The sequence below is a fragment of the Hemicordylus capensis genome, chromosome 6, assembly GCF_027244095.1.
Source record: "Hemicordylus capensis ecotype Gifberg chromosome 6, rHemCap1.1.pri, whole genome shotgun sequence".
In the NCBI taxonomy this organism is placed as follows: Eukaryota; Metazoa; Chordata; class Lepidosauria; order Squamata; family Cordylidae; genus Hemicordylus; species Hemicordylus capensis.
Window position 1 is genome coordinate 134,171,254 of NC_069662.1, and position 22,924 is coordinate 134,194,177.

The 22,924-nt window shown below is 44.8% G+C and overlaps 1 protein-coding gene across 3 annotated transcripts; it reads right to left on the reverse strand.

Moving 5' to 3' along the window:
• Positions 1-621: 621 nt before the first annotated feature.
• On the reverse strand, positions 622-22,544 carry STEAP1 (STEAP family member 1). Of its 3 annotated transcripts, none has more exons than XM_053258827.1 (6): positions 22,410-22,512; positions 14,547-14,609; positions 8,322-8,524; positions 6,420-6,932; positions 4,284-4,448; positions 622-3,522 (listed from the first exon to the last, which is right to left on the reverse strand). In XM_053258827.1, exons 3-6 carry the CDS (start codon positions 8,382-8,384, stop codon positions 3,265-3,267), a joined length of 999 nt encoding a protein of 332 aa, XP_053114802.1. In that variant the 5' UTR covers positions 8,385-8,524; positions 14,547-14,609; positions 22,410-22,512; the 3' UTR covers positions 622-3,264. The 3 variants fall into 3 exon arrangements, with proteins under 3 accessions (XP_053114802.1, XP_053114804.1, XP_053114803.1); XM_053258829.1 differs by lacking the exon at positions 22,410-22,512 and adding an exon at positions 22,323-22,376; XM_053258828.1 differs by lacking the exon at positions 14,547-14,609 and having other exon boundaries at positions 22,410-22,544.
• Positions 22,545-22,924: the final 380 nt, after the last annotated feature.

Here is a 22,924-nt window from a genome sequence, read left to right on the forward strand (position 1 = left end):
AGGAGTATCAGGCAGCATCCCTCTCTCCTCTCTTCATGGCTGACTGGCTGATTCTCAGCCAGTCAGTAAGGTTGTGTGAGGGGTAGGCTGAATCTGACCACTAGCCTGCTGGAAAGGAGGGATGGATGCTGCCTGACACTCCTCACCATCCTCTCCTGGAGATGCCTAATCTTGCTTGAAGTCAAGTAGTCCTCTGATCAGGAGCAGTATGCCAGCGAGTTAGGGAGGTGCGAGAGGGAAGAACAAACTGTCACCCAGCCAGAGCAGTCCCCTCCTTTAGGGTTGCAGGGACATCTGTCCCATTTTGTTCAGTTATAGCTGCACCCCTGATTTCTACATATGCAAGGATGGCTCTAGACATAATACAGATGGAGTTTGTGTTTAATGAGTTAGTGACTTCATCTGGAACTCTGCAAGGCCTTCAGTGACGTACTGGGGGGGGGGACTCTTCAGCTGTATTCTTATCTCTTGTGAAACACTCATAATACTTTGCAAAGAAGGTGTGTGTGGGGGGGGAATCATCTTATTACTCTGCTCTGCCATTAACTTCTAGTACTGAGCATCATTCTTTGCTATAAAAGCCTTTTAAATAAAATCAAATCATTGGAGCACAAAGGTTGAAAAAGTGCAAAAAGGGTTTTATTATTTTAAATACACTAAATGTTAACAAATGTTTTCCACTTGTATGTTGATATCTAGCCGTATTTAAATTTTTATTCACACAAGTCAGTTTACATCACTTTAAGAAATACAGAACTGAGTCAGAGTCTCAAAGGAAGAAAGTGAAGCAATTTCCAAGAAATCAATTTAACATTGGATGGAAGAACACCATCTTTCCAAATAGAAATAAAAGTTGCAAAAGAATTGTCAAACCAATTCATGCCAAAAAACCCTTTCTGCAGAAGTTAATATTTATAAGGCTGAAAGAATAAATTAATTGATGCAATACATCATTATCATTCATCTGTCATAATATTGTAATTTGGCATCGCCCAATAAAGTTGATTGAAAGTGAAAACTGACAAAGGAATTACTTATTCACAGAACATTTAATAAACCTGTACAGTTCACTAACACAAAATGGTTACTAGCTCAGATGACTTTAAAGAAAGTATTTTTTAATAATGGATTGATTCTTTTTTCAGCAGCTAAATGTAACATCATATACATAGACAATATACTCTCAAGATCAAATGTTGGGGAAGGAGAAAGGCAGAGGAAGACAAGATCGAGGGATCTTTATGCCCTGCTGGTGAGTGACCACAGATGTCTAGCTGAACACTACTGGAAACTGAATGCTAGACGACATAGACCATGGTCTGATGCATAAGGCACTTTTTAAATAAGGCAGACCTTTGTGCACTGCAAGAGTCCAGTGTCATTGGCACAGTTATCTGTATGCATCCTTTGGTTCTGATGTCTGCTTAGCTGAGCTTTTAGATCTCTTGCGTTTACAGGATATGCTATTCAGTTCTTCAGAGATCCTTAAACTGGGAAGCTGTTCCAGGCAGGGCATCTCCAGGTTTACATTTTATGCCTTGTGCATTAATTAATTCACTGTACTACAGAGTTGCACAACTTCGGCCCTCCAGCTGTTTTTGGACTACAACTACCATCATTCCCGTGACATGTGCCCAATAGAGGAATAATGGGAGTTGAAGTTCAACATCTGCAGGAGAGCCAAAGAGGTGCAGCCCTATTGTACTACATGTGCCTATGCATTCTGTGATAGACCTATTACTCCATAGTTTCCCTAAAGATGAATTTGGCTAAACAAACACTGGGATTTTAATGAAACATTTACATGCAAGATAACTGTGAAATGTTAACATCCAGTCATATATACACACCACTTCAGCAACATTTGCTTACATGAGTGCATTATCTTGAGTAAACGTTCTCAAAAATAGCACCTATAATGAAATGTAGAAATGTTTTACCCATCACTTAACAGCAAGAACAGACGGGGTGACTTCATACAACTGCCAGCAAGTCCATCACCTGGGAAAATGTTGGGAACTGGGAGTGCATGTTGTGAGAACCCACCCAAATCTGGTTCCTGAGCCGTCCACCCAAAATTCTACTGATTTTCTCAGCCCAACATCAAATCTTGACTGCAAGTGGGCGGAGATCATCGTGAAAAATCAGCAGAATGTTGGATGGCTGGTTCAGGAACCAGACTTGGGCGGGTTCACATGACAAGCCCTAGGATCTAGGGATGTGCTCAGAACTGGTGCTCAGAACCCTTTATGGGCCTCAGAACTGGTTTGAAGGACCGGCAATTCTGCCGGTTCGAAGATGGGTGTTTTTTTTTTTTACTTTAAGGGCGGGGGTGGGTGTACTTATGCCTTCTAGCCACTTTCCCCCCACCGGCGCTCTGTTAGCAAATAGCAATAGCAATAGCAATAGCACTTACATTTATATACCGCTCTATAGCTGGAAGCTCTCTAAGCGGTTTACAATGATATAGCATATTGCCCCCCAACATTCTGGGTACTCATTTTACCGACCTCGGAAGGATGGAAGGCTGAGTCAACCTTGAGCCCCTGGTCAGGATCGAACTTGCAACCTTTTGGTTACAGGGCGGCAGTTTTACCACTGCGCCACCAGGGGCTCCTGCAAAGGGTCCGTTGAGTCAACCTTGAGCCCCTTGGTCAGGATCGAACTTGCAACCTTTTGGTTACAGGGCAGCAGTTTTACCACTGCGCCACCAGGGGCTCCGCAAAGGGTCCGTTGGGACAGTGGCGTACCTCCCTGCCACCCCGTTGCCTCATCAGACCCTACGTCACCGGAAGTATCCAATGCACCTGCATGTGTCGGCGTGTGCACATGTCGCCGGCGCACATAGGCGTGTTGGGTACTTACAGTGACGTAGGGTCCAGTGAGGCAACAGGGCAGCAGGGAGGTATGCTGCCGCTCTGATGGACCCTTTGCTAATGGAGCACCAGTGGGGGGAAGTGGAGGGAGGGATAAGCGCACCCCCCCACCTGGTTCTGTGCACATCCCTACTGGGAGCATGTACTCCTAGTGCCCAACATTTATCCAGACAGCAGACTTGTTGGCAGTCATGAGAAGCCACCCATTGACTTTTCCCTTGTGCAGCATAATCCTTAGCATGTATATTCAGAAGTAAGCTCCATCAAGATCAATGGAGTGCATTCTATGGAATGATGCATGAAACAACAATGTGAGATATGAGTCTTACATATTTAGGTACTGAAAAATATTCAAAGTTTCCAGCAAAAGACATGCAGCACATTTAATTTACAATCTGGAAGTCATTTGTGTCCTATTTGTCATAGTGTTTGCATCCCAGCCAGATCTGATCTTCTGCAGTCTCTTCCTAAGGCATGGGAAAAGCAGGATGCTTTTACATGTCAGAACTACAATTGGGAGAAAAACGGCTATCATAAAACTCGGAGGTGTATACCAGAGAAACTGGCTTATCTCGATCCACTTATTCCATCCAAAGACCATTGCATGAATAGTGCACAGCAGCAGAGCTAAATAACCCATCTTGCTCTAAAAAACAAACACACACAAAATAAGAAGCGTGACAGGTTAGCTTCTAAAAATAAAAGTGGATTAAAATATATTGTAGTACATGCTGCCTTTTAGGCAGCTATACTTAGCACTGCCAGTTGACCAGGCCAAGCAGCCTGGCCTGCTCCTGTGCTTTTAACAGCTTGATGTGCAGAAGTCACTTTGTATGGCAAGAAAATAAACTTCGTCACCTGCTAACTGCTGCAAATAAAACAGCTGGAAAAAGCACAGCTACAAGATATAATGCTGTTGATCTATAGTTCTTTGCATCAACTCTCCCTTTCAAACTTGGTTTGAGGACATGTTAGACCAAATTGCCTCCTCTTTGCCCTGGTAGGTTTCAGAGCTGTCTGGTGAGTTTTCAGGCATGAGAACAAATAGGGCAGGAAACCCAAGTTTTCAATCAATATAGGTCAGCTTATGAACTGACCTGTTTATGGAGAGGTTGCCACTTGCCCCTTGATATTGGAAGTGGACTCATTTTCTATAAGCAGCAATCTTTGGGCCTAATTAATTTCAGTTATAGGGAGAAAATTCACTACAGCAACAGTTGCTTGGGGATTAACCTCTACTCAGCCGGCAGAAACTCTCCAGGGTCTCAAAATGGAAGTATTTTTTCCAATTTTTAAATATTTTCTATTAACAATACCAGAACCTGCAATCTATAACACCACAATGTACATGCCCTGCTGCTGAGCTATGGTTCCTTTCCAATGATCTACAGTTTTATTTACATGTACCTGAACATAATGAAACTCTCTCCAGGTCAGTGAGTGGCTGACAGATGGAATTGATGTAACTGCCAATATAGCAAGGATAGCAAGCCCTAGAATTCCCAGAGACACATAAATCTCCATTCTCCAGACATCGTGTTCAATCCAGGCACTTTCCCGTTTTTCCTTCACCTGGAGAGAGAGAGAGTGACAGAGAGAGAGAGAGAGACTTAAGTGACAGAATGATATTCTAAGGATCAAAACATATTTAAGATTCAGGGCTGGTTGGCTACTCTCACCTTGGACTCAGTGGCCCACATGTTTCGTAGCTCGAGGAGGAGAGGGAAGTGATTTCTGCTTCCCTCCCTACAAAAGTCATTTTAGCTTGCAGAAATAGGTCCCCAAGGGCTGCACAATCCTCAGGGACATTTTCGGCTGCAAGAAAAGCTTGCTCCATAGTCAAGCATGGGTGTGGGCAGAAGGGGAGAGGGAAGCAATTTTAGCTCCCCTCCAAAAGTCCTTTTGGCTTGCAGAAATATGTCCCTGAAGGCTGTGCAACCCTCAGGGGCATATTCCTGGGGGGGGGGGAGGAGAGAGCAGCTAAAATTGCTTCCCTTTCCTCCTCTACCCATGCTTGGCTGAGGAACAAGTCTTTGCCTCAGCCTCTCTGCGACGGCGCAGGCCGTCTTCTGCTGTCCTACAGCTGTGCAACATGTGGATCAGCATCACGGGCCAGCAATTGCATGGAGAAGCATCAATAGAAACTAGATTTAAAAATGCCTCAAGAGCAAAAAGACAGCCCACAGCCAATTTTACAACTATGGAAGGGGTTTTCTTTAGCAGTCAGAGGATCATACGATCTGTGAGTGCAGTCTAGTTCACAGTGAAGTTCCCCATGTGAAACTGAACCAGTGAAGCTGCCTTATAGCAAGTCAGATAACTGGTCCAACTAGCCCAGTATTGTCTGTTCTGGCAAGCAGCAGCTCACCACAGCCCTAAGCAAGGCTCTTTCCTGCTCTCCAAGATCCTACACACATGCAAAAAACCTGGGCTCTTCTGCATGCTCTGCCACCGAGCTATCATCATTCCCCATGGAAGAGGAATGTGTGTGAACTGACCCACACTGTGTTTACATTAGAATCTTTTTACCGCAACAGCCAACAAAAGCAAGATTTTGTGCTTTCCTGTTTTGTCCCCAGTCGAGTGTGTCACAAGAGTAAAATGTGGTTGCATTTCTGACCCTTAACCAAGACTTTATTTACACCTAAGGAGCACAAATGTCATGCATTAGCCTAAACCAACAGAAAGTCAATTAGTCAAGTGTTTATTTACGTCAGCAAAGTTTTTACTCTCAGAGAGACTTGTTCCAATTCCCTTTTAACTGGATTTTCTCAGCAGGAACACCTTTATATGCTGACAACCAAAATTCCATCCAAGGCTAAATACCAATCTCTGGCAGTTTGTAACAAGAAGTAATGTACTAATATGCAGTCTTTTAAGAAGCTAAATCAGCAGGCATTCTTGACAACTTTTGTCATCCTGCTAGGGCAGCCGATGAGTTGAGTTGCTAAAAACTATATGTAAAATTGGTCTTAAGCTCCCATTATATCAGTATTTACAGTTAGTGTAAGAGTAGCCTTGCTGGATCAGGCCCAAGGCCGGTTTCCCACAGTAGCCCACCAACAAGGTTCCCTTTTGGGAAGCCCAACAACAATGTATGTCCTCTCTCCTGCTATTGCTCCCCTGCAACTGGTTAAAACTGGGGTGACCATTCCAAGCAGAAATGATGACAGGGCTCCCATATCTTTATCAGAAAAGAGAATTTCAGTAGGTTCCATCTAGCTCAGTACTGTCTACACAGATTGGCAGCAGCTTCTCGAAGGTTGCAGGGAGGAGTCTCCCCCAACCCTACCTGGAGAATGCCAAGGAGGGAACTTGGAACCTTATGCATGCAAGCTAGCAGGTGCTCTTCCCAGAGCAGCTCCATCCCCTAAAGGGAATATCTTATCATATTCACATATGTAGTCTCCCATTCAAATGCAAACCAGGGTGGACTTTGCTTAGCAAAGCAACAATTCATGCTTGCTACCATAAGACCAGCTTCCTGCCTTGATATGTATATATTTAGTGGCATTATGCTTACAACAATATAATCAGTCGTACCTGTTTATATGCCCAGTTCAAGAGTTTGTATCGGTAAGATCTCCTCATTGGATAGCACAAACTGTAGCATGCGTGCATTGAGGCAAAAAAGAAACTAAGTAGCCCAAACTGTTTCCTTGATAACATCCATCGATCTAACCACTGTGGAAAACGTCTATACTTGGTTCCATAATGGAGTTGGAAGCCTGCAGCTAGTATGCCTGGTAAGTAAACCAGGGCCAGAAGGGTGACTGAAACCACTGGTAAGACTTTGTTTATGACCAGGATGGGGATTTTATAAAATTCATTTTTTTGAGCAGTTACGAGAGGATGGATGATGTCCCTTAGAAAAGTGTAGATAAAGGTTAACAAAGATAGTATCAGTGCTGTCTTCACTGGTAAATGCCATTGAGGGAAAAGGTCATGTTTGCCGTGCTTATAAGGAAGAGATCCCAACTCATCTATATAGATTCTTTGATGTACATGGGGAAAGTCAGCTGCTTCTGGTGTGGCAGTAACTTGTAAATCCATAATCTGAAAAGAAGAACACACAATGCATAAACCTAAACAGGATTAAAAAATACTTATCAGTATTGGCAGATCCTGTATTTTTGCCCTTTGTAGACCTTACTACACACATTCCATCTGAAACTATTCTAGGCTGTTCATGAGGTTTCAGGTCACAGGAAGTTGGTTCCTGTTTGGATCCAACATGGTTGCGATCGGGCTGAAGGTTAGATTTCAGATGCCCTTTTCATTCCCAATTTTCGCTGCCGATGTTTGTTTCAGGAAGTTAGTCACCTCTGCAGATCAATTTCTTTACTAACCCTTTGTGATGCAAGTTGAAAGGAAAAGAGCAAATGGGAATGGAATACAATCGCAAAAGATTTACAAGAGGGGGAGGCACAGTCATTCCATTTTTTAAAAATGGACAATTCTGCATGCTTTGATTGTGGTTTGGAGGTGGACATCTGAGCAAAGATGGGGCAAGGCTGCCATACTATACTTGGGATTGTTTCCATGCCATTAACTGTGTTGTGCAAGGCTGTATTTCAGCAGATAAATCTTTTCCCATCATAGCATTGCAATGAGGAGAAAAAGCTGTACTTGCTGAGAGTAATTCTGCACCACAGGGTAGACATTACAAGTACCCCTAAGTCATTTTTGGCAATTACACCTACAATGACTGCATTAGTGGTTGTCAAACCTCTGACAAGATCTTAATTCCCCAGTGCCCTCCCCAGTGCTTCCCTCCTAGAGTTCTTAACAGAGGGCCATCTCTCTTGAAAGGCCCTCCCGGCACTAAGAAAAGTGCAGTACTGTGCGGAAGTCACCACAATGGGAAATTGTTCTCACACTGAAGGTTTTTTAGGTCCCCGTCCCCCACAAAGTGGCCTCCACTTGAAAAACAGTGAAGATTACTGGCTTATAGCAATCCCGTGAAGTATTTAAGTAAGATATTTATATCCTGCCCAAAACTCACATCTCTGGGCGGATTACAATAAAACACTACAAATTTAGACAAGAATTAAAACAGTGTTAAATTCCAAGTCTAATTAAAAGCCTGGATGAACAAATGTGCCTTTACAGCTTTTTAAGAAGTTGTCAGAGATGGGGAGGCTCTTCTCTCAGCAGTCATTTTCTTATTGTGCATTATCATCACCCTATTGCAGCTGAGGCTGAGAGCGAACAGCTTGCCCAAGGCTGCTTCTTGCGCATTGGCCAGTTCATGGCAGAGGTGGGATGTGAACCAGGGAAGTCCTGATTTACAGTTCAGTCTCCTACCCACTATGATATACCACACTATTATGCCCCAGAAAGCAAGGTGGCATTTAAACACATTTCTCAGGCCACCAAAGCACCTGAACATTTTTAACACATGTAAACTAACAATAATATAAATAAATAAATAAATAATCTTACCAAATTGTTACAATTCTTTTGAGTTATTTCCTGATCCATTTTCTGATCTTCATCCTGATCCATGTTATTGGCCAATGACAGGCCCGTTCTCTACTGCCAGAGGAGCTCTGCAGGATAGTTTTTTTCCCCCGGGGGGCTCTTTAGGTGGTGCTTTAAAAACTCATTTAAAAGGCAGTTGCACTATTTGGTTTGAGGTATGACTTCTGAAAAGAAACAGAAAAGCAAACTCTTTCTGGAAGGCTGGCCAATTTTTAATATTATTCTATTTATATAACCGCTCGTAATCACTGACAGCAAAGCAGCTTAGAAGAAAAATAGAAAATCAGAGCAATAAACAATATTTTTTATTTATTATATTTGTATACCACGCCAAACTAGTGTCTCTGGGCAGTTTACAACAGAAGAATGAATTCTTGGGGGGGGGGGATGTTTTCACCTTCCATCTAAAAATAGACAGAGAGGGAGCCAGCCTAATCTTTCTGTGGAGGAAATTCTAGAGTTGTGGAGCAATCACTGAAAAGGCCTGTCCTGGACACCTGTCAGATGTGTTTCTGCCAGTGGCAGGCAGAGAACAGGGCTTCTGAAGCCCTGGCCAAACAGAGGGCTTGGGCAGGCTCATAGGAGAGAAACCAGTCCTTAGGAGAGTCTAGGATCAGGTTATTTAGGGCTTTAAAGGCCCAAATCAGCATCTCAATGGAGCAAGGAAATGTAAAGGTAAAGTGTGCCCTCAACTCCTGGTGACCACAGAGCCCTGGTTGTCTCTGGTAGAATACAGGAGGGGTTTACCATTGCCATCTCCCCCCGCAATATGAGATGATGCCTTTCAGCATCTTCCTAATTTGCTGCTGCCCGATATAGGATACCAGCAGGGATTTGAACTGGCAACCCCAGCTTACTAATCAAGTCATTTCCCCGCTGCGCCATCAGGTGGCTGTACTGGCAACAAATGCAGCCAACACCTCATAAGTGTATCATGCTCCTAAATGTCCTGCTCCTGTCATGTTTTGTACCAACTGAAGCTCCCAAATTGTTGTCAAAGGCTGCCCCAACAAAAGAGCACTACAGAAGTCCAGTCTGAATACAACCAGTGTGTGAACACCACAGGTCAGGTCTGCTCCCACCAGATCGGGCCATTCAAGCCAAAGCTGCTAGAAGGTACTCCTCGCCACAGTGGTCACTTGAGCATCCAGGACAACTCTCGAGTCCAGCAGCAGAAATTCTTCACATGGGCCCTGAAAGCCTGACTTAAAACATCCCGAATTGGAGGTTTTATTGATTTATTCCTAATGCTTCATTTTGCACCACCACTGTATTTTCAAATTTGAGAGACAAAACAAATACTTTTTAGAATTCAGAAAAGAACTGGTTGAGGATAGAACCGTAGCTCAGTGGCAGAACATCTACTTCACATGCAAGAGGTCCCAGGTCCTGTCCTTGGAATCTCCAGGTAGGGCTGGAAATGCCTCCCATCTGATTGCTGCTGACAGACAATACTCAGCTAGATGGAGCAATGGTCAGACTTGGTATAAGGCAGTTTCCTATGCATGATGTTATTTGGAGAGTAGACAGCTTTTTAGTTTCTGCCATCAAAGTACGTAGCAAGCCGATAAAATCTGTCTAATGGTGCTGAATTATTCCAAGTCATTGTTTCCGTTTTTGAGTGTCCTGGGATTTTTTAACTCATTGTTTTAACTATCTAGTTTTTGAGTCAAGTATCTTTGTTATGGCTATGACTAAACAAATAAATGGATTGATTGATAGATAATATTATTCGGGAGAAGGGGCCAAAGCTCAGTAGTAGAGCATCTGCTTTGCATACCAGAGGTCTCAGGTTCAATCCATGGCATCTCCAAGTAGGGCTGAGAAAGACGCTTGCCTGCAACCCTGGAGAGGTGCTTCCAGTCAGTGCAGACAATACTGAACAAGATGGACCAATGGTTTGACTCAGTATAAGGCAGTTTCCTATCTATTTACTTATATTTACAAATGAATGTACTCTTTGGTTGGTTGGTCATGTCATCAATGATGGCCAAGGGCTTTCATATTAGGGATGTACAAAAGGTTTCAATGTAGGAACGTTTCAACTCTAAATGGGCCATCTTAATTGTTTTTAGCTCAAAACAAAATGCTCTTTAAATAAAGGGCCTGTTTCGAGTTCGGAACAAGAACAACCCTGTTTCGATTCGAAACGTTTTGAGCACCATTTTGGAGGCCTGTTTTCCCCTTTCTTATTGTTTTTCTGGCACTGGCTTCTGATCCTATGGTATTATGGGGGAAATGTAATTTTGTGTTGTTAAAAATCACTCTCTTGCCCATTTATTTTGTGGGTTGGGTGGTAGGTAGCACCCAGCAAGCCCTACCACCCAACCTACTTTAGTGTCCCTAGAAGCTACTCATGGTGAACATGTTCTGTTATAACAACCAGGTCAACCGCCGTTTCAGTGAAACATTTCAGCTGTCGAAGTTTTGTTTCAAGCTCAAAACATAATACAAAGTCTGTTTTGTGCACATCCCTATTTCATATCTTCCTCCAGTTTTTCTTCTCTCAAATACTCACATTGTGGCTCCAAATTGTAAGTACCACCAATCCACTTCTTTATTGTTCTGCCTGGATTTAATTTTCTGCATGAATTGCTTCTGGCAGGGCTAAACAAATACATCAGAGCTGCTACAATCCTCTTATTTCCCCCCAAAACATATGAAATGCAAAGGTAAGGATGAAAATAAAGAAAGAAACTATCCTTCTACTCTAGAATAGAACTGATTTTACTTAAGTAAGAGGAGGGAGAAAATGAAATTAGATCAGGGACAGAAGATACCTACAGGTTCTGGTCTATCCTCATTACATGGGCTTGATTTTTTTTTTTTTTAAAGTAAGGCTATAGTGGCACAGTGGGGAAATGCTTGACTAACAAGCAGAAAGTTGCCAGTTCAAACCCCCACTGGTGGAAACACCTATATTGGGCAGCAGCAATATAGGAAGAAGCTGAAAGGCATCATCTCTTACAGTGCAGGAGGCGGCAACGGTAAACCCCTGCTGTATTCTACCAAAGAAAACCACAGGGCTCTGTGGGCGCCAGGAGTCGAAAATGACTCGACGGCACATTTTACTTACTTATAGTGTATCATCTAATATAAATATCATAAGGCCTCAGGAGGCACAATGCCAGAGGCCCCTATTCAACAAGGAAAACAAATCCAGAATGCTTAAGCAAGCAGTAATTGGAAGTCTTCAAAAGTATGTTGACATCATGGTCTTGCCTCACTCCATGCAGATGTTGAGACAAAAGCACATGATGATCTACACAAGCCAGAGTTGTCTCTTTCATTCTGAAAGAAGTACAGATATAATTTCAATATTCTACTCCCTGTACTTCAAAGTGGACCACAGCAAGTATTATTTACAGGTGGACTTCATTATCCATGGGGGTTCTATTCCCGCCAATTCCTGCGGATAACGAAGCTGCAGATAATGAGTCATTGAGTGAATAGGAGTTGGGGGTTAGGTTCCTGGGGGACAGAAAAGGGTAGGAAAATGGCAGAAATAATTAAAATAAAGTGCTGTACTGTGCTCTGTGGGTCTCCATCTGGCAAGCAATGCCCCCTGCAAACTGCCAATTTATCCAATTTTCAGTGAAAAATCATTGGGTTTTTTAAAAAAAACAAAAAACAGAAGAGCCACAAAACAGCTCCTTTATGTAAAATGGCAGCCGAAAATGACCTCTAAGGTCATTTTCAGCCACCTAGGAATCACAGATTTTAACCCTTTTGTATCCGCAAATATTGGGGTCAGGTGTATATGTGGAATCGTGAATAGCAGAACTGCGAACAACAAGGTTTGCATGTATTTAGAGGCTGATATTCAGTCCAGCCTCAGGTCTCTAATGCTGCGCTGCTGCTGCATCCTACAAAGGCAGCATCAGGTATGTGCAAAAGTGGCGGCTGCATATTTATTTATTTATTTGATTTCTATACTACCCTTCCAAAAATGGCTCAGGGTGGTTTACACAGAGAAATAATAAATAAGATGGATCCCTGTCCCCAAAGGGCTCACAATCTAAAAAGAAACATAAGATAGACACCAGCAACAGTCACTGGAGGTATTGTGCTGGGGGTGGATAGGGCCAGTTACTCTCCCCCCGCTAAATAAAGAGGACCACCACGTTAAAAGGTGCCTCTTTGCCAAGTTAGTGGGGTAACTGCATAATATGCAGTGCTTCTGCAAGTTTCCCCATTACAGAGACGTAATGCTGCACTTCTTAGGATTGCAATCGCAACTGGATTGTTCCTAGCCAGAAAGTAAAGGGCTAATCTTACCTTTAGACCTGAAGAGAGGTGGGGTGGGGGGAGAGGATTCATATGTTAATAGATTTTCTGTATACCAGCTTTTAGTCACCTATGCAAACACAGACTTCTCTCTCTCCATCCAAACAGATGTGTAACCCAGCTACGTTTTTTCTTATTTTAAGTAAAATTGCTTAGAGTTTTGGTCTCCTCAGAACCTAGTCTGCCAAGAGCACTAGATGTCAGCCAATATATTTAGATACTGCTTTTCAACAAAATGAGTCCTCAAAGCAGTTCACATAGCAAAAGGAGTAAGAAAATAGCTTCCTGTCTCAAAGTCTAAGAAGAAACACATCAGCAAGAGCCACTGGGAAGACGCTGTGCTGGGGTTGAATCAGGACAGTTGCTCTCCCCGTGCTGAACATAAGGGAGCCGTGGCTTTAAAAAGTGCCTCTTTGCCCAGTTAGCAAGGGCTTATGTGCAGTTAAGTCCAATTCTGGCATTCCTTAGCGACAGTTGCTTCACATAGCCTTAGGGGTCCCGATCTCTAGGCAGGGAGGCTAAATGTGGAGCATGTGCCTCCCATTCCTCCTCTATTTTTTCTGGCACCCACAGCCAGCTAGGCGTTACAGAGAGGGCAGAAGGATCATTATCACTGCCTAGAGGGCTTACAAACTACATCAGTTACACAAGACGGAGAGATAAAGAACAGGGAATAGGTCTTTGAGCAGGAAGTCAGAGAAGGTGAGGGTAGTTTTAATTTGGATAATAATATTACTGCTTGAATTAAGGTGGACATCTGGACGAAGCTCCTCGTGACCAGTTCCACTGAAACAAAAGGTGTAAGTTAGTCTTGAACAGCTTGTCCCATTAATTTCAACAAGACTACCCTAATGGTGCAACAGGGAAATGACTTTATTATCAAGCCAGAGGTTGCCGGTTTGAATCCCCGCTGGTATGTTTCCCAGACTATGGGAAACACCTATATCAGGCAGCAGCAATATAGGAAGATACTGAAAGGCATCACCACATACTGTGTGGGAGGAGGCAATGGTAAACCCCTCCTGTATTCTACCAAAGACAACCACAAGATTCTGTGGTCGCCAGGAGTCAAAACTGACTCGATGGCACACTCTGCCTTCACCCATCGGGAACTTAATCTGGATGTCAGCTAATATTTCTAAGGCTGCCATCTCCTGCACACTTAATGAGATGTTATGAAAGACGCTGTACACAAGCGCAAGCATCAAAAGTGGGTCTAGGAGTCCCACCCCAACTGGTCAGTCACTCCCCTCCCACACAATGCTCATGATTACAGAAGTGTCCATCTGAAGACGTGAACACCGTATCCTTGATCGCAGGGGTTTCCATGAGTGAGAGGGCTGGAGTGTCCCAGCCTCCTAATCAAGGAAACTGGTTTGATCACAATTATAGTATTTACCTTTTCAGATTAACACCATGGTAAGTGTGAAGTGTGTGGGGGCCAGAGGGCAAGTGATTGGGCGGGGACAGGACTTGCAACTATGTAAGTTTGTACAGTGACATTTTACTGAACAGGGTTTTAGTAAGGTAGGTAAATGCTTTGATTGTTCCAACCATAGGTCATAAACAAAGTAGCAGAGAGCACAAAACACACACACACACAGAAAAAATGTGTGTACATTAAAACAAAACAAAAAGGTAAAAAACAATTTCTTACCACAGATAAAATCCATATTTTAAGAAGGCAGGGGAAAGGAAATATATACAAGTATAAAAAGAATGAATTACATATTATTCTCGGCCTTTTGGCTAAGAAGATCAAGTGTAGTGAGAGAACTTCAAGGAAGTTCCACTCAACTCAGTGAAACTTAAGAGTGAATATTAATAAATGGATTGTTGATATATAATCCACCAGCTATAAAAAGACTCAGTAATTTGTACAGAATGTAGTCAAGTTACCTTTTTTTAAAATGTAGTAATGTAAAACCTGGGGTTCTCAAACTTTCACAGGAAGGAAGTGTTCTTAATAAGCAAATGAAAACAGAATAACATGGTGATCAGTAAAGATAAACTCAAGCCATAAAACCAGTTTTGTCTATTTCACATAATAATTAGGAATGGGCCCAAATTTTGCAGCAATCCTGCTCAGGGTAGAACAAACAACCAGAGTTCCCCCTGGAAACTGCAATACTATGCACATTCCTGCTAAACTCAGTAGAACTTGTTTCTGAGTAAATCTGCATATGATCAGGGTACAACTCAGCTGGAAAGTGCCCTAAGTTAGGACCAAACTACGTGATGTTAGAGATCTCAAATGGATTGCTTGTCTCCTCTTTGGTTAATAACAGCGTCAGCAGGACGAAGGGGCCTTGGGATCAGGGTGTAATAGTATTCAGGGAGAGAGTCTGTAAACCGCCCCCCCCACCCCAAGCTGCTATTGCCATGGAAGGGTAAAAAGGCATGAACTTCGTGGGTACTCTTTCCCATTTATATAGCTAATTGTGGTTTGGATGGGGGTTGCAGCATGAGGGGGCAAAGGGTTAAACTCTCCCTCTTTCAGCATTGCAACCCTAATCCAACTCTCACCCCCATATGGTGGCCATGTGGCTGTGTGCTATGAATGGGCTAAAGGGAACGGGAGCTGCCACATGTCCTGCCATTCGCCACCTGCCATGGGCCCCACCACCAACCAACCACACTCCTGCCAGCCTTCATGAGCCACTGGAGCCCCAACAGCCAGCCTTTGCCAGCCATGGCATGGTATGACATCACTGTCCAGTGCCTGTTATCCTAGGGGTAACAGGCGCCAAGTGATGCTATCACTGTACTGCACTGCGGCCAGCAAAAGCCAGCTGTGGGATTGCAGCGGTTAGTGGTGGGGCCACAGAGGGCAGCAATTGCAGTGGTGGCAGGAAGTAAGGGGGGGGGGTTGGAGGCAGTGGCCTGCCAGAGAATTTTGGACACGGGACAACATTGCTATGCCACGTCTACTTTTAACTAAAGAAAAAGATGTTGGAAGATCCAATCAGACATCTCCCGTGGTATGTCTAATCCAGCTCTTAGAGACTTAGTAATTTGGGTTCCATATCGCAAGATACACAAAAACAAAAGAGATAACATGTTTTAGAGAATTTAAATCTATAGGCCAGAACACCGACAGATCTGGAGAGCCAGGCCATAGTTACATAGAGCTCTTCATCAAGGAGAAGGGATGTAGACCTCTTTATCTTAAGATGCTCTGTAGCCCCTTGCTGGTGAATGGCGTTTCATTTTTTAAATTTGATTTTTTAAGAAGAAAATCAGGCCACAATGTACCTAAAGAAACTGAACATATTTGCATTTGGAAGACTTCTTAATGTTTTCAGAGTTATTAGCATGCACCTTACACACATGCAACTGATACTTTGCCTAGTATTCCTGGCCACTGTGTAGTCCTACTATACTGGTCTTGGTTCCCTTCATTCCATAGATTCATTCCTCCCTGGGTCCACTGGACCCTTTCCCTGATCTTACCTACTGCCACCTATTTCCTGAAATCTTTGCCCATTGCCATGACATTGAATAACTGAATTGTTGTTTCTTCCCTGCTGTTCCTGTAGAAGTGATTCCCTCCTTCCTTCTCTTCTGCTAATGCAACAGAAGTGCTGCCCTAGACTAGCCAATGTTTCCCAAGCAATGTGCGGTGGGATTCTAGCAATAGCAATAGCACTTAGCACTTACATTTATATACCGCTCTATAGCCGAAGCTCTCTAAGCGGTTTACAATGATTTAGCATATTGCCCCCAACATTCTGGGTACTCATTTTACCGACCTCGGAAGGATGGAAGGCTGAGTCAACCTTGAGCCCCTGGTCGGGATCGAACTTGTAACCTAGATGGTGTGTTATGCTGACTTGCTCTGAGTCAGCTCTAAAAGCAGCAGTTTCCATTCCCACTTTGCAGCTGACACTCCCAGATGAGCATAGGAAGCTGCCTTATACAGAGTCAGAGCATTGGCCCATCTAGCTCAGTATCATCTACACCACGGGTTCCCAACCTGTGGTACTTCAGATGTTGCTGAAGCACAACTCCCATCGCCTCCAGCTACATTTATTGTGACTGGGGATGGTGAGAGTGGTAGTTCAGCAACATCTGGATATCACAGGTTGGGATCCCCTTGTCTACACTGACTGGCAGTGTCTCTCCAAGGTTCCAGGCAGGAGTGTTCCCCAGCCCTAAGTGGAGATGCCAGAGACTGAACCTGGGACCTTCTGTAACCAAGCAGATTCTCTACCACTTAGCCACAGCCCTAGTGGGCTTCATGATGTCTGCGAAAAGGGGCTCAGACAAAGTCATGGAGGACAGGTCTATCAATAGCTACTAGTCTGGTGGCTACAGGCCAGCTCCAGCCTCAGAGGCAAGATGCCTCTAAATACCAGTTGCAGGGGAGTAACAGCAGGAGAGAGGGCATGCCCTCACCTCTTGCCTGTGGGCTTCACGGAGGCATCTGGTGGACCATGGTGTGAAACAGGATGCTGGACTAGAGAGGCCTTGGGCCTGATCCAGCAGGGCTGTTCTTATGTTATCCCCTAAGGGAAATATCTTATAGCAGCCAGCACTCAGATAGTCATCCATCCAATTGCAAGCCAGGGCAGACCCTGCTTAGGAAAGCAGACAATTCATGCTCACTATGCAAGACCAGCTCTACTCCCACAAAGAGGGCCACAAGGCTGGAGGAGGAGGGAAGGGAGGAAGGAACACATACATGAATATCATGGGATGCCTTCACCACTTAAAAAAAAGTATGTCAGTGGGGCAGTGTGCCCAATTTATTTATTTTTTTAAATGAAAGTGTGCCCCGGGATGAAAGTGGTTGAGAAATAGTACTGTCCTAAGTAACGAGCTAGAGCGGCCAAGTGAAAAACATGGCTTTGCCTGTATATCAGGGCTGCTCATCTTCAGCCTCCTGCAGATGTTGGCCTACATCTCCCATAATCCCTGGCTACTGGCCACTATGGCTGGGAATTATGGGGGAAACAGCTGGGAGTCAAAGTTGAGCAGGCCTGCTGTATATCAATAGAGAGGCCCGGTCCCAAAGTTGAGTGCCCGGTCTCAAAGAGTGCCAGGTCTCAAAGTTGAGCAGGCCTGCTGTATATCAATAGAGAGAGTGTAAGCTAAGAAATATTTCTGATTCCAGGACTCTCAGAACAATCGGATTTGTCCACAGGATTCCAGAAAAAGAAACAACTCCATTTCAAACCCTTCCATTACAGTTTTTCCTAATTTGAACACATTCATATTTCATTTAATTACAATAACTCCTGGCATCGCATCGACATATATTAAAAGGTTTGGCGGGGTGTGTGTGTGGCATTGTGCCCCACTCATCTTTGAAACATGTGGCACTCTTTGGGAAGATCAAACAATTAACGAATAACCAGTCTATGTTTAGAACACTAAAAATAGGATTTCTCGCAGATGGAATCATTTTGTGATTAGATCTCTTTGTGAAAGCCTACCTACACATGCAGAAGATCCACTTTTGGAATGAACAATGTATTCTTATTTCCCTGAAAGTAGCTGCAGGAGGGCCCAAATTTGGACAGGGGCTGTGGGGCAGGGGACTGACAGTTTAACCCCTCCATACAATTCCTCGATGAAAACCAGTCCTCCCCACAAAGCTAATACTAGCTACAGACTGCAAACACATCAGATATGATATGAGAACTAGTGGTGTGCATGGAAACAACACCTGCCGGCTCAAAGGTGGGGGGAATATCTTTAAAGATGCAGGAGGGTACTCTTAACCCTGCCACCGCATTTCCCCCTGCCGGTGCTGCCTTTTAAAATGGTCTGGCGGGGCGGCAACATAACTCCTTGCCGCCCGGGTGCCTCCTCGCTGCCCCCTTGGACCGGAAGTGACCAGAAGTGCCCGGTGGGCTTGGGCACATTGTGTGCATGAGCACGCATGTGCACTGGGCATTTCCAGTCTGAGGCACCAGGGCGGCAAGGAGATCTACTGCTGCCCCACCAGGCAGTTTTAAAAGGCAGCACCGGCAGGGGAAATGTGGTGGGAGGGGTAAGAGCACCAACCCCCATCCTTTAAGATATCTCCCTCCCCACCTTCAAAACAGCCAAACCGCCGGACGTTCAAACCAGTTTGGAGGCCCGTAAAAAGGGCCTCCAAACCGGTTCGTGCACATCGCTAATGAGAACCTGCAGCTAGCAGCTGTTCTGATTATCTATCTATCTATCTCTATCATGTGTGTGCAATCTGCCTCAGGGAATCGGTGCACAGGAGAGGGTTAAACCCCACACACCATGGCTCTAGTCCAAGTCAGGGCCCTTCCACATCTTTTAGGGAAAGAAACACATGGCAGAAGATCCAGGCATTGATGTCTATGAAATGTATCATGTAGCCCTTAGGCACAGATCCAGGTTAATTTTAAAAAACCCAAACAATTCAGTTGAGAAAACAACAAAAAAACCTTCCCCCCAAGAGCAGGGCTGTTCAACTTTGGCCCTCCTGCAGTGCAGGCCTACAACTCTCATAATACCTGGCTATTGGCCACTGTGGCTGGGGATTAGGGGAGCTGTAGTCCAAAAACAGCCGGGGGGGGGGGGGGGGAGTTGAGCAGCCCTGCCCAATAGAAACAAGGAAGCTTGCTTCCATCTACAAATCTAATAAGATGGAATTACCAGCCCTGCATCAGAGCTAGCAACGAGGAAAATGGTATACACACCTTAAAGACAAAATGCCATTGCGGCATGGCATTGTGCTTAGTGTTAGGGATGTGCACGGAACGGTGGCAGGACAGTTCGAAGGCAGCGGAGGTCTCTCTTTAAGAGTGGGGAGAGGGTGCAGTCACCCCTCCCGCGGCTTTCCCCTCGCCAGCATCCGGGCAGCGGACCTCCCTGCCACTCCATTGCTCTCCTTTTCCAGATATGACCAGAAGTTGCTGACGTGCCTGTGTGCACCGGCGACGTGCGCCCGTGCTGGTGCGCACAGGTGCGGTAGGGAGCTGCCGCCCCAATGGGCTGCTTAAAAAAAACTATGCTGGGCGGGGGAATGACAGGAAGGCTAAGTTTACACACACACCCACTCTTAAACGGAGACTCCTGCTTGCTTCAAACTGGCGGATCCACTGGTTCTTCAAACCAGTTCAGAGGGCCATAAAGGGCCCCTGAACCTGTTCCATGCACATCCCCACTTAGTGTATGCCAAATGCAAAATTACACACATCCTAGCATGTACACTGGAATTAAATCTGGTGGCCTACACCCTGACTAGTGTTGTATTATCATGATGCTGTTGAACTAGCACAAGGATGTAGCCACACTGCGTAAAGAAACATTGGTTCCAAACTCATGGTGCCCTAGCAAGACCCCAAGGCACTGCACAAGGTGTCACACCACCTTGCACGAGTCCTAGAACAGAGCTAGCTCAGCATCACAGAAGACTGCAACTTCACACAGTTTTACAAACTTCTTAAAGTGTGTGCAACTTCTGCTACTCTGAATATGTATATACCGCTTTTCACCAACAGTTCTCAAAGCGGTTTACACAGAAAAATAAATAAAGATGGTTTCATGTCCCCAAAGGGCTCACGTTCTAAAAAGAAATGTAAAGTAGACTAGACACCAGCAACGGCCACTGGAGGGATGTTGTGCTGAGGCTGAACAACTCCTTTTGTTGTGCCAGTACAACACAAAGTTTATATGGTGGCTAGTGTTTTCTGCATCAAATATGCAGTGTGAGGTCAATACAGAGGCATCTTTAAAGCGCCCTTGAACACACATCTGGGAATCGTTGCTGCAGCAAACAGCGGTATGTAATCATGTCTGCTGTGTGAAGCATGGGGCTGGACTGAAATTCTGTGATGAAGGTGTTTATCAGCATTTGATTTCTTTCCCAAGTATTAGAAATGTTTTCTGATTCAAAGAATCTTGGTTGATTATTAATTATTTTAAATGATTTACTTATTTGATTTACATACCACCCTTCCTAAAGTGGCTCAGGGCAGTTTACACTGAAATCAGAAACACATAACAATTAAACCCAGAAACCAATCAAAAGCAGATTAAAATTGCAATTAATATATCATTAAAAGCCAGGCAAAAAACATGGGTCTTTAAGGCTCTCCTGAATGCCTCCAAGGAAGATAATCCTCTTATATCCATGCGGAGCACATTACCTAAAGACAGACCCCTCCTGATGATCTTAATGGACAGTGGGATCTTGCAGAGAAAGGTGCTCTCTCAGGTAACCTGGATCTAAGCCCTTCAGGGTTTTAAAAGCCAGCATTTTGTACTTTGCCCAGAAACACATTGGCAGCAAGAGCAACTGTTTAAAATCAGGCATAATGTGGTCTCTCCAGGATACCCCAGAAGCCTATCTGGCTGCCACATTTTGAACTAACTGAAGTTTCCCAACTATGTACAAAGGCTACATAGACTGCACGGCAGTAGTCCAACTTGGAGGTTACCAGCTGGTGTACCACTGGTTTCACATCATTCTCCTCAAGGAATGGGCAGAGTTGTTGAATCAATCACAGCTGATAAAAAGCACTCCTGGCCACAGCCCCAACCTGAGGCAGCACAGTGAGTCCTGGGTCCAAGAGCATTCCCACGCTACAAACCTGTTCTTTCTGGATTGGGCGGGGGCGGGAAGGTGTAACCTCATCCAGAAGATTACAACCCCCAACAACGAGGAGCACCTCAGCTAACCATTCAGCTTCAGTTAACTATCCCTCATGCAGCCCATTACTGCCTGTAGGCAGGCATTTAAGGGGCAAACACAATTTCCTGATATTGATGACAAGGAGAAATAGATTTGTGCGCCATCAGCATACTGATAACACCCAGCACCAAATCAGATGACCTCAGCCAGCAGTTTCATGTAGTTAAACATCATTGGTGACAGAATGGAACCCCGTCAGCTTCCACATAGTAACTCGTTTAGAAGAGATTATAATTGTACAATCCTTAGTCAATTCATAGATCTATTAGATCTGTATTGATTTGCATGAGAAGAAGCACAAGCTTTCGAGACGATCTTTTTAGCTACTGCACACCTTAGGAGAAGTATTCCCAATTCTCTCACACACAGGTGAGAATGCCTCTATTAAGATGGCACTTGCCATCTGCAAGTTTTTCAAGCATGTACAATAAAAACTTTTTTTTTTTAAACACACAAATCTGTTGACTCCATGGGCCACTTTTTAAATAGATGAAAAGGTTAAATCAATCAGTTACTGAATCCAGGGGCTGCCGGAAACATATTTTCGAGTTCCAGCAGGACTTTTGCCAGTTCTGCAGAGGCCAGCATGGGATTAAGACTGCAAGGCTTAATCAAACAAGCGTTTGCCTGTAAGACTCATGTTTCTTCTCGTACATATGTACCCAAACCCGTCTCTCTGTCGCACTGGCTGGAGATTCTGGACCATATGACGTGGGCAAGACCGTCACGGGCTCTTGCTCTATCACCGCTTGTTGCAGTCAGCTAAAACACAACCGTGCTTGCGTTGCAAAAGGCAAAGAAAAGAACAAAACACAGATACGAAAGGAAGGTATTACTATTGGCCAGAGCTGCGGGGCGCGAGAGCTGGAACTGGAAGCCAAGAGAGACTGGACTGGAGGCTCGACCGCTCCGTCTACTGCCTTAGAAGATGTGAAAGCAAGCTCCCAGCTTCTCCCCGGGAGCCCATCTGTGGCTCCGCTCAGCTCAGCTCAGCAAATATTTGCTTATTGACGCACCCGGGCTCCGGGAATCTCTTGAGCACGCCCGGCCGCGCCAAAGAAGATCCGATCTGCTCAAAAAGCCAAAGCGTGAATGTTACTTACAACTCTGCCTCCGGGGCAGGGTAGCAGGCAGCAAACCCCAAGCACGCCGCCTTCCAGCCGAACCGGCGTCTCCTCTCCACGCCGCAGGTTCGCCTAATCGACATGCAGCCGCCCGCCCCGCCCCTTCTAGCCCCGCCCCCAGCATCCATCTCCCGCCCGCCCCGGGGAACAGCGAGTTATTCTTCTGCCGCCAGAGAACGCCGCCGCCGCTGCTGCATTTTTTAGAACGAGAAGATCTGGGCAGCCGTGCCCATTTTGTAGTAGCCCTGTGGATTTTGCGTAGACACTTCACAGGCTGTGCCTTTTGCATTTCACGGCCGGTTTCTGGGTCCCGCTGCTCGCAGCGTGTTTTCTCTCAGTCTCATGTATGTGCCTGCAAATACCAGGGCTGGGAAGGGATCTGACGAAGGGAACTCTTAGTTGAGTAATCATAGCAGTCTACGTGGATTAAGCAATTAAACAGCATACATTCTGTTCCGGAAACCTTTTGCATCACCCGCTAGCCTCCATATCCC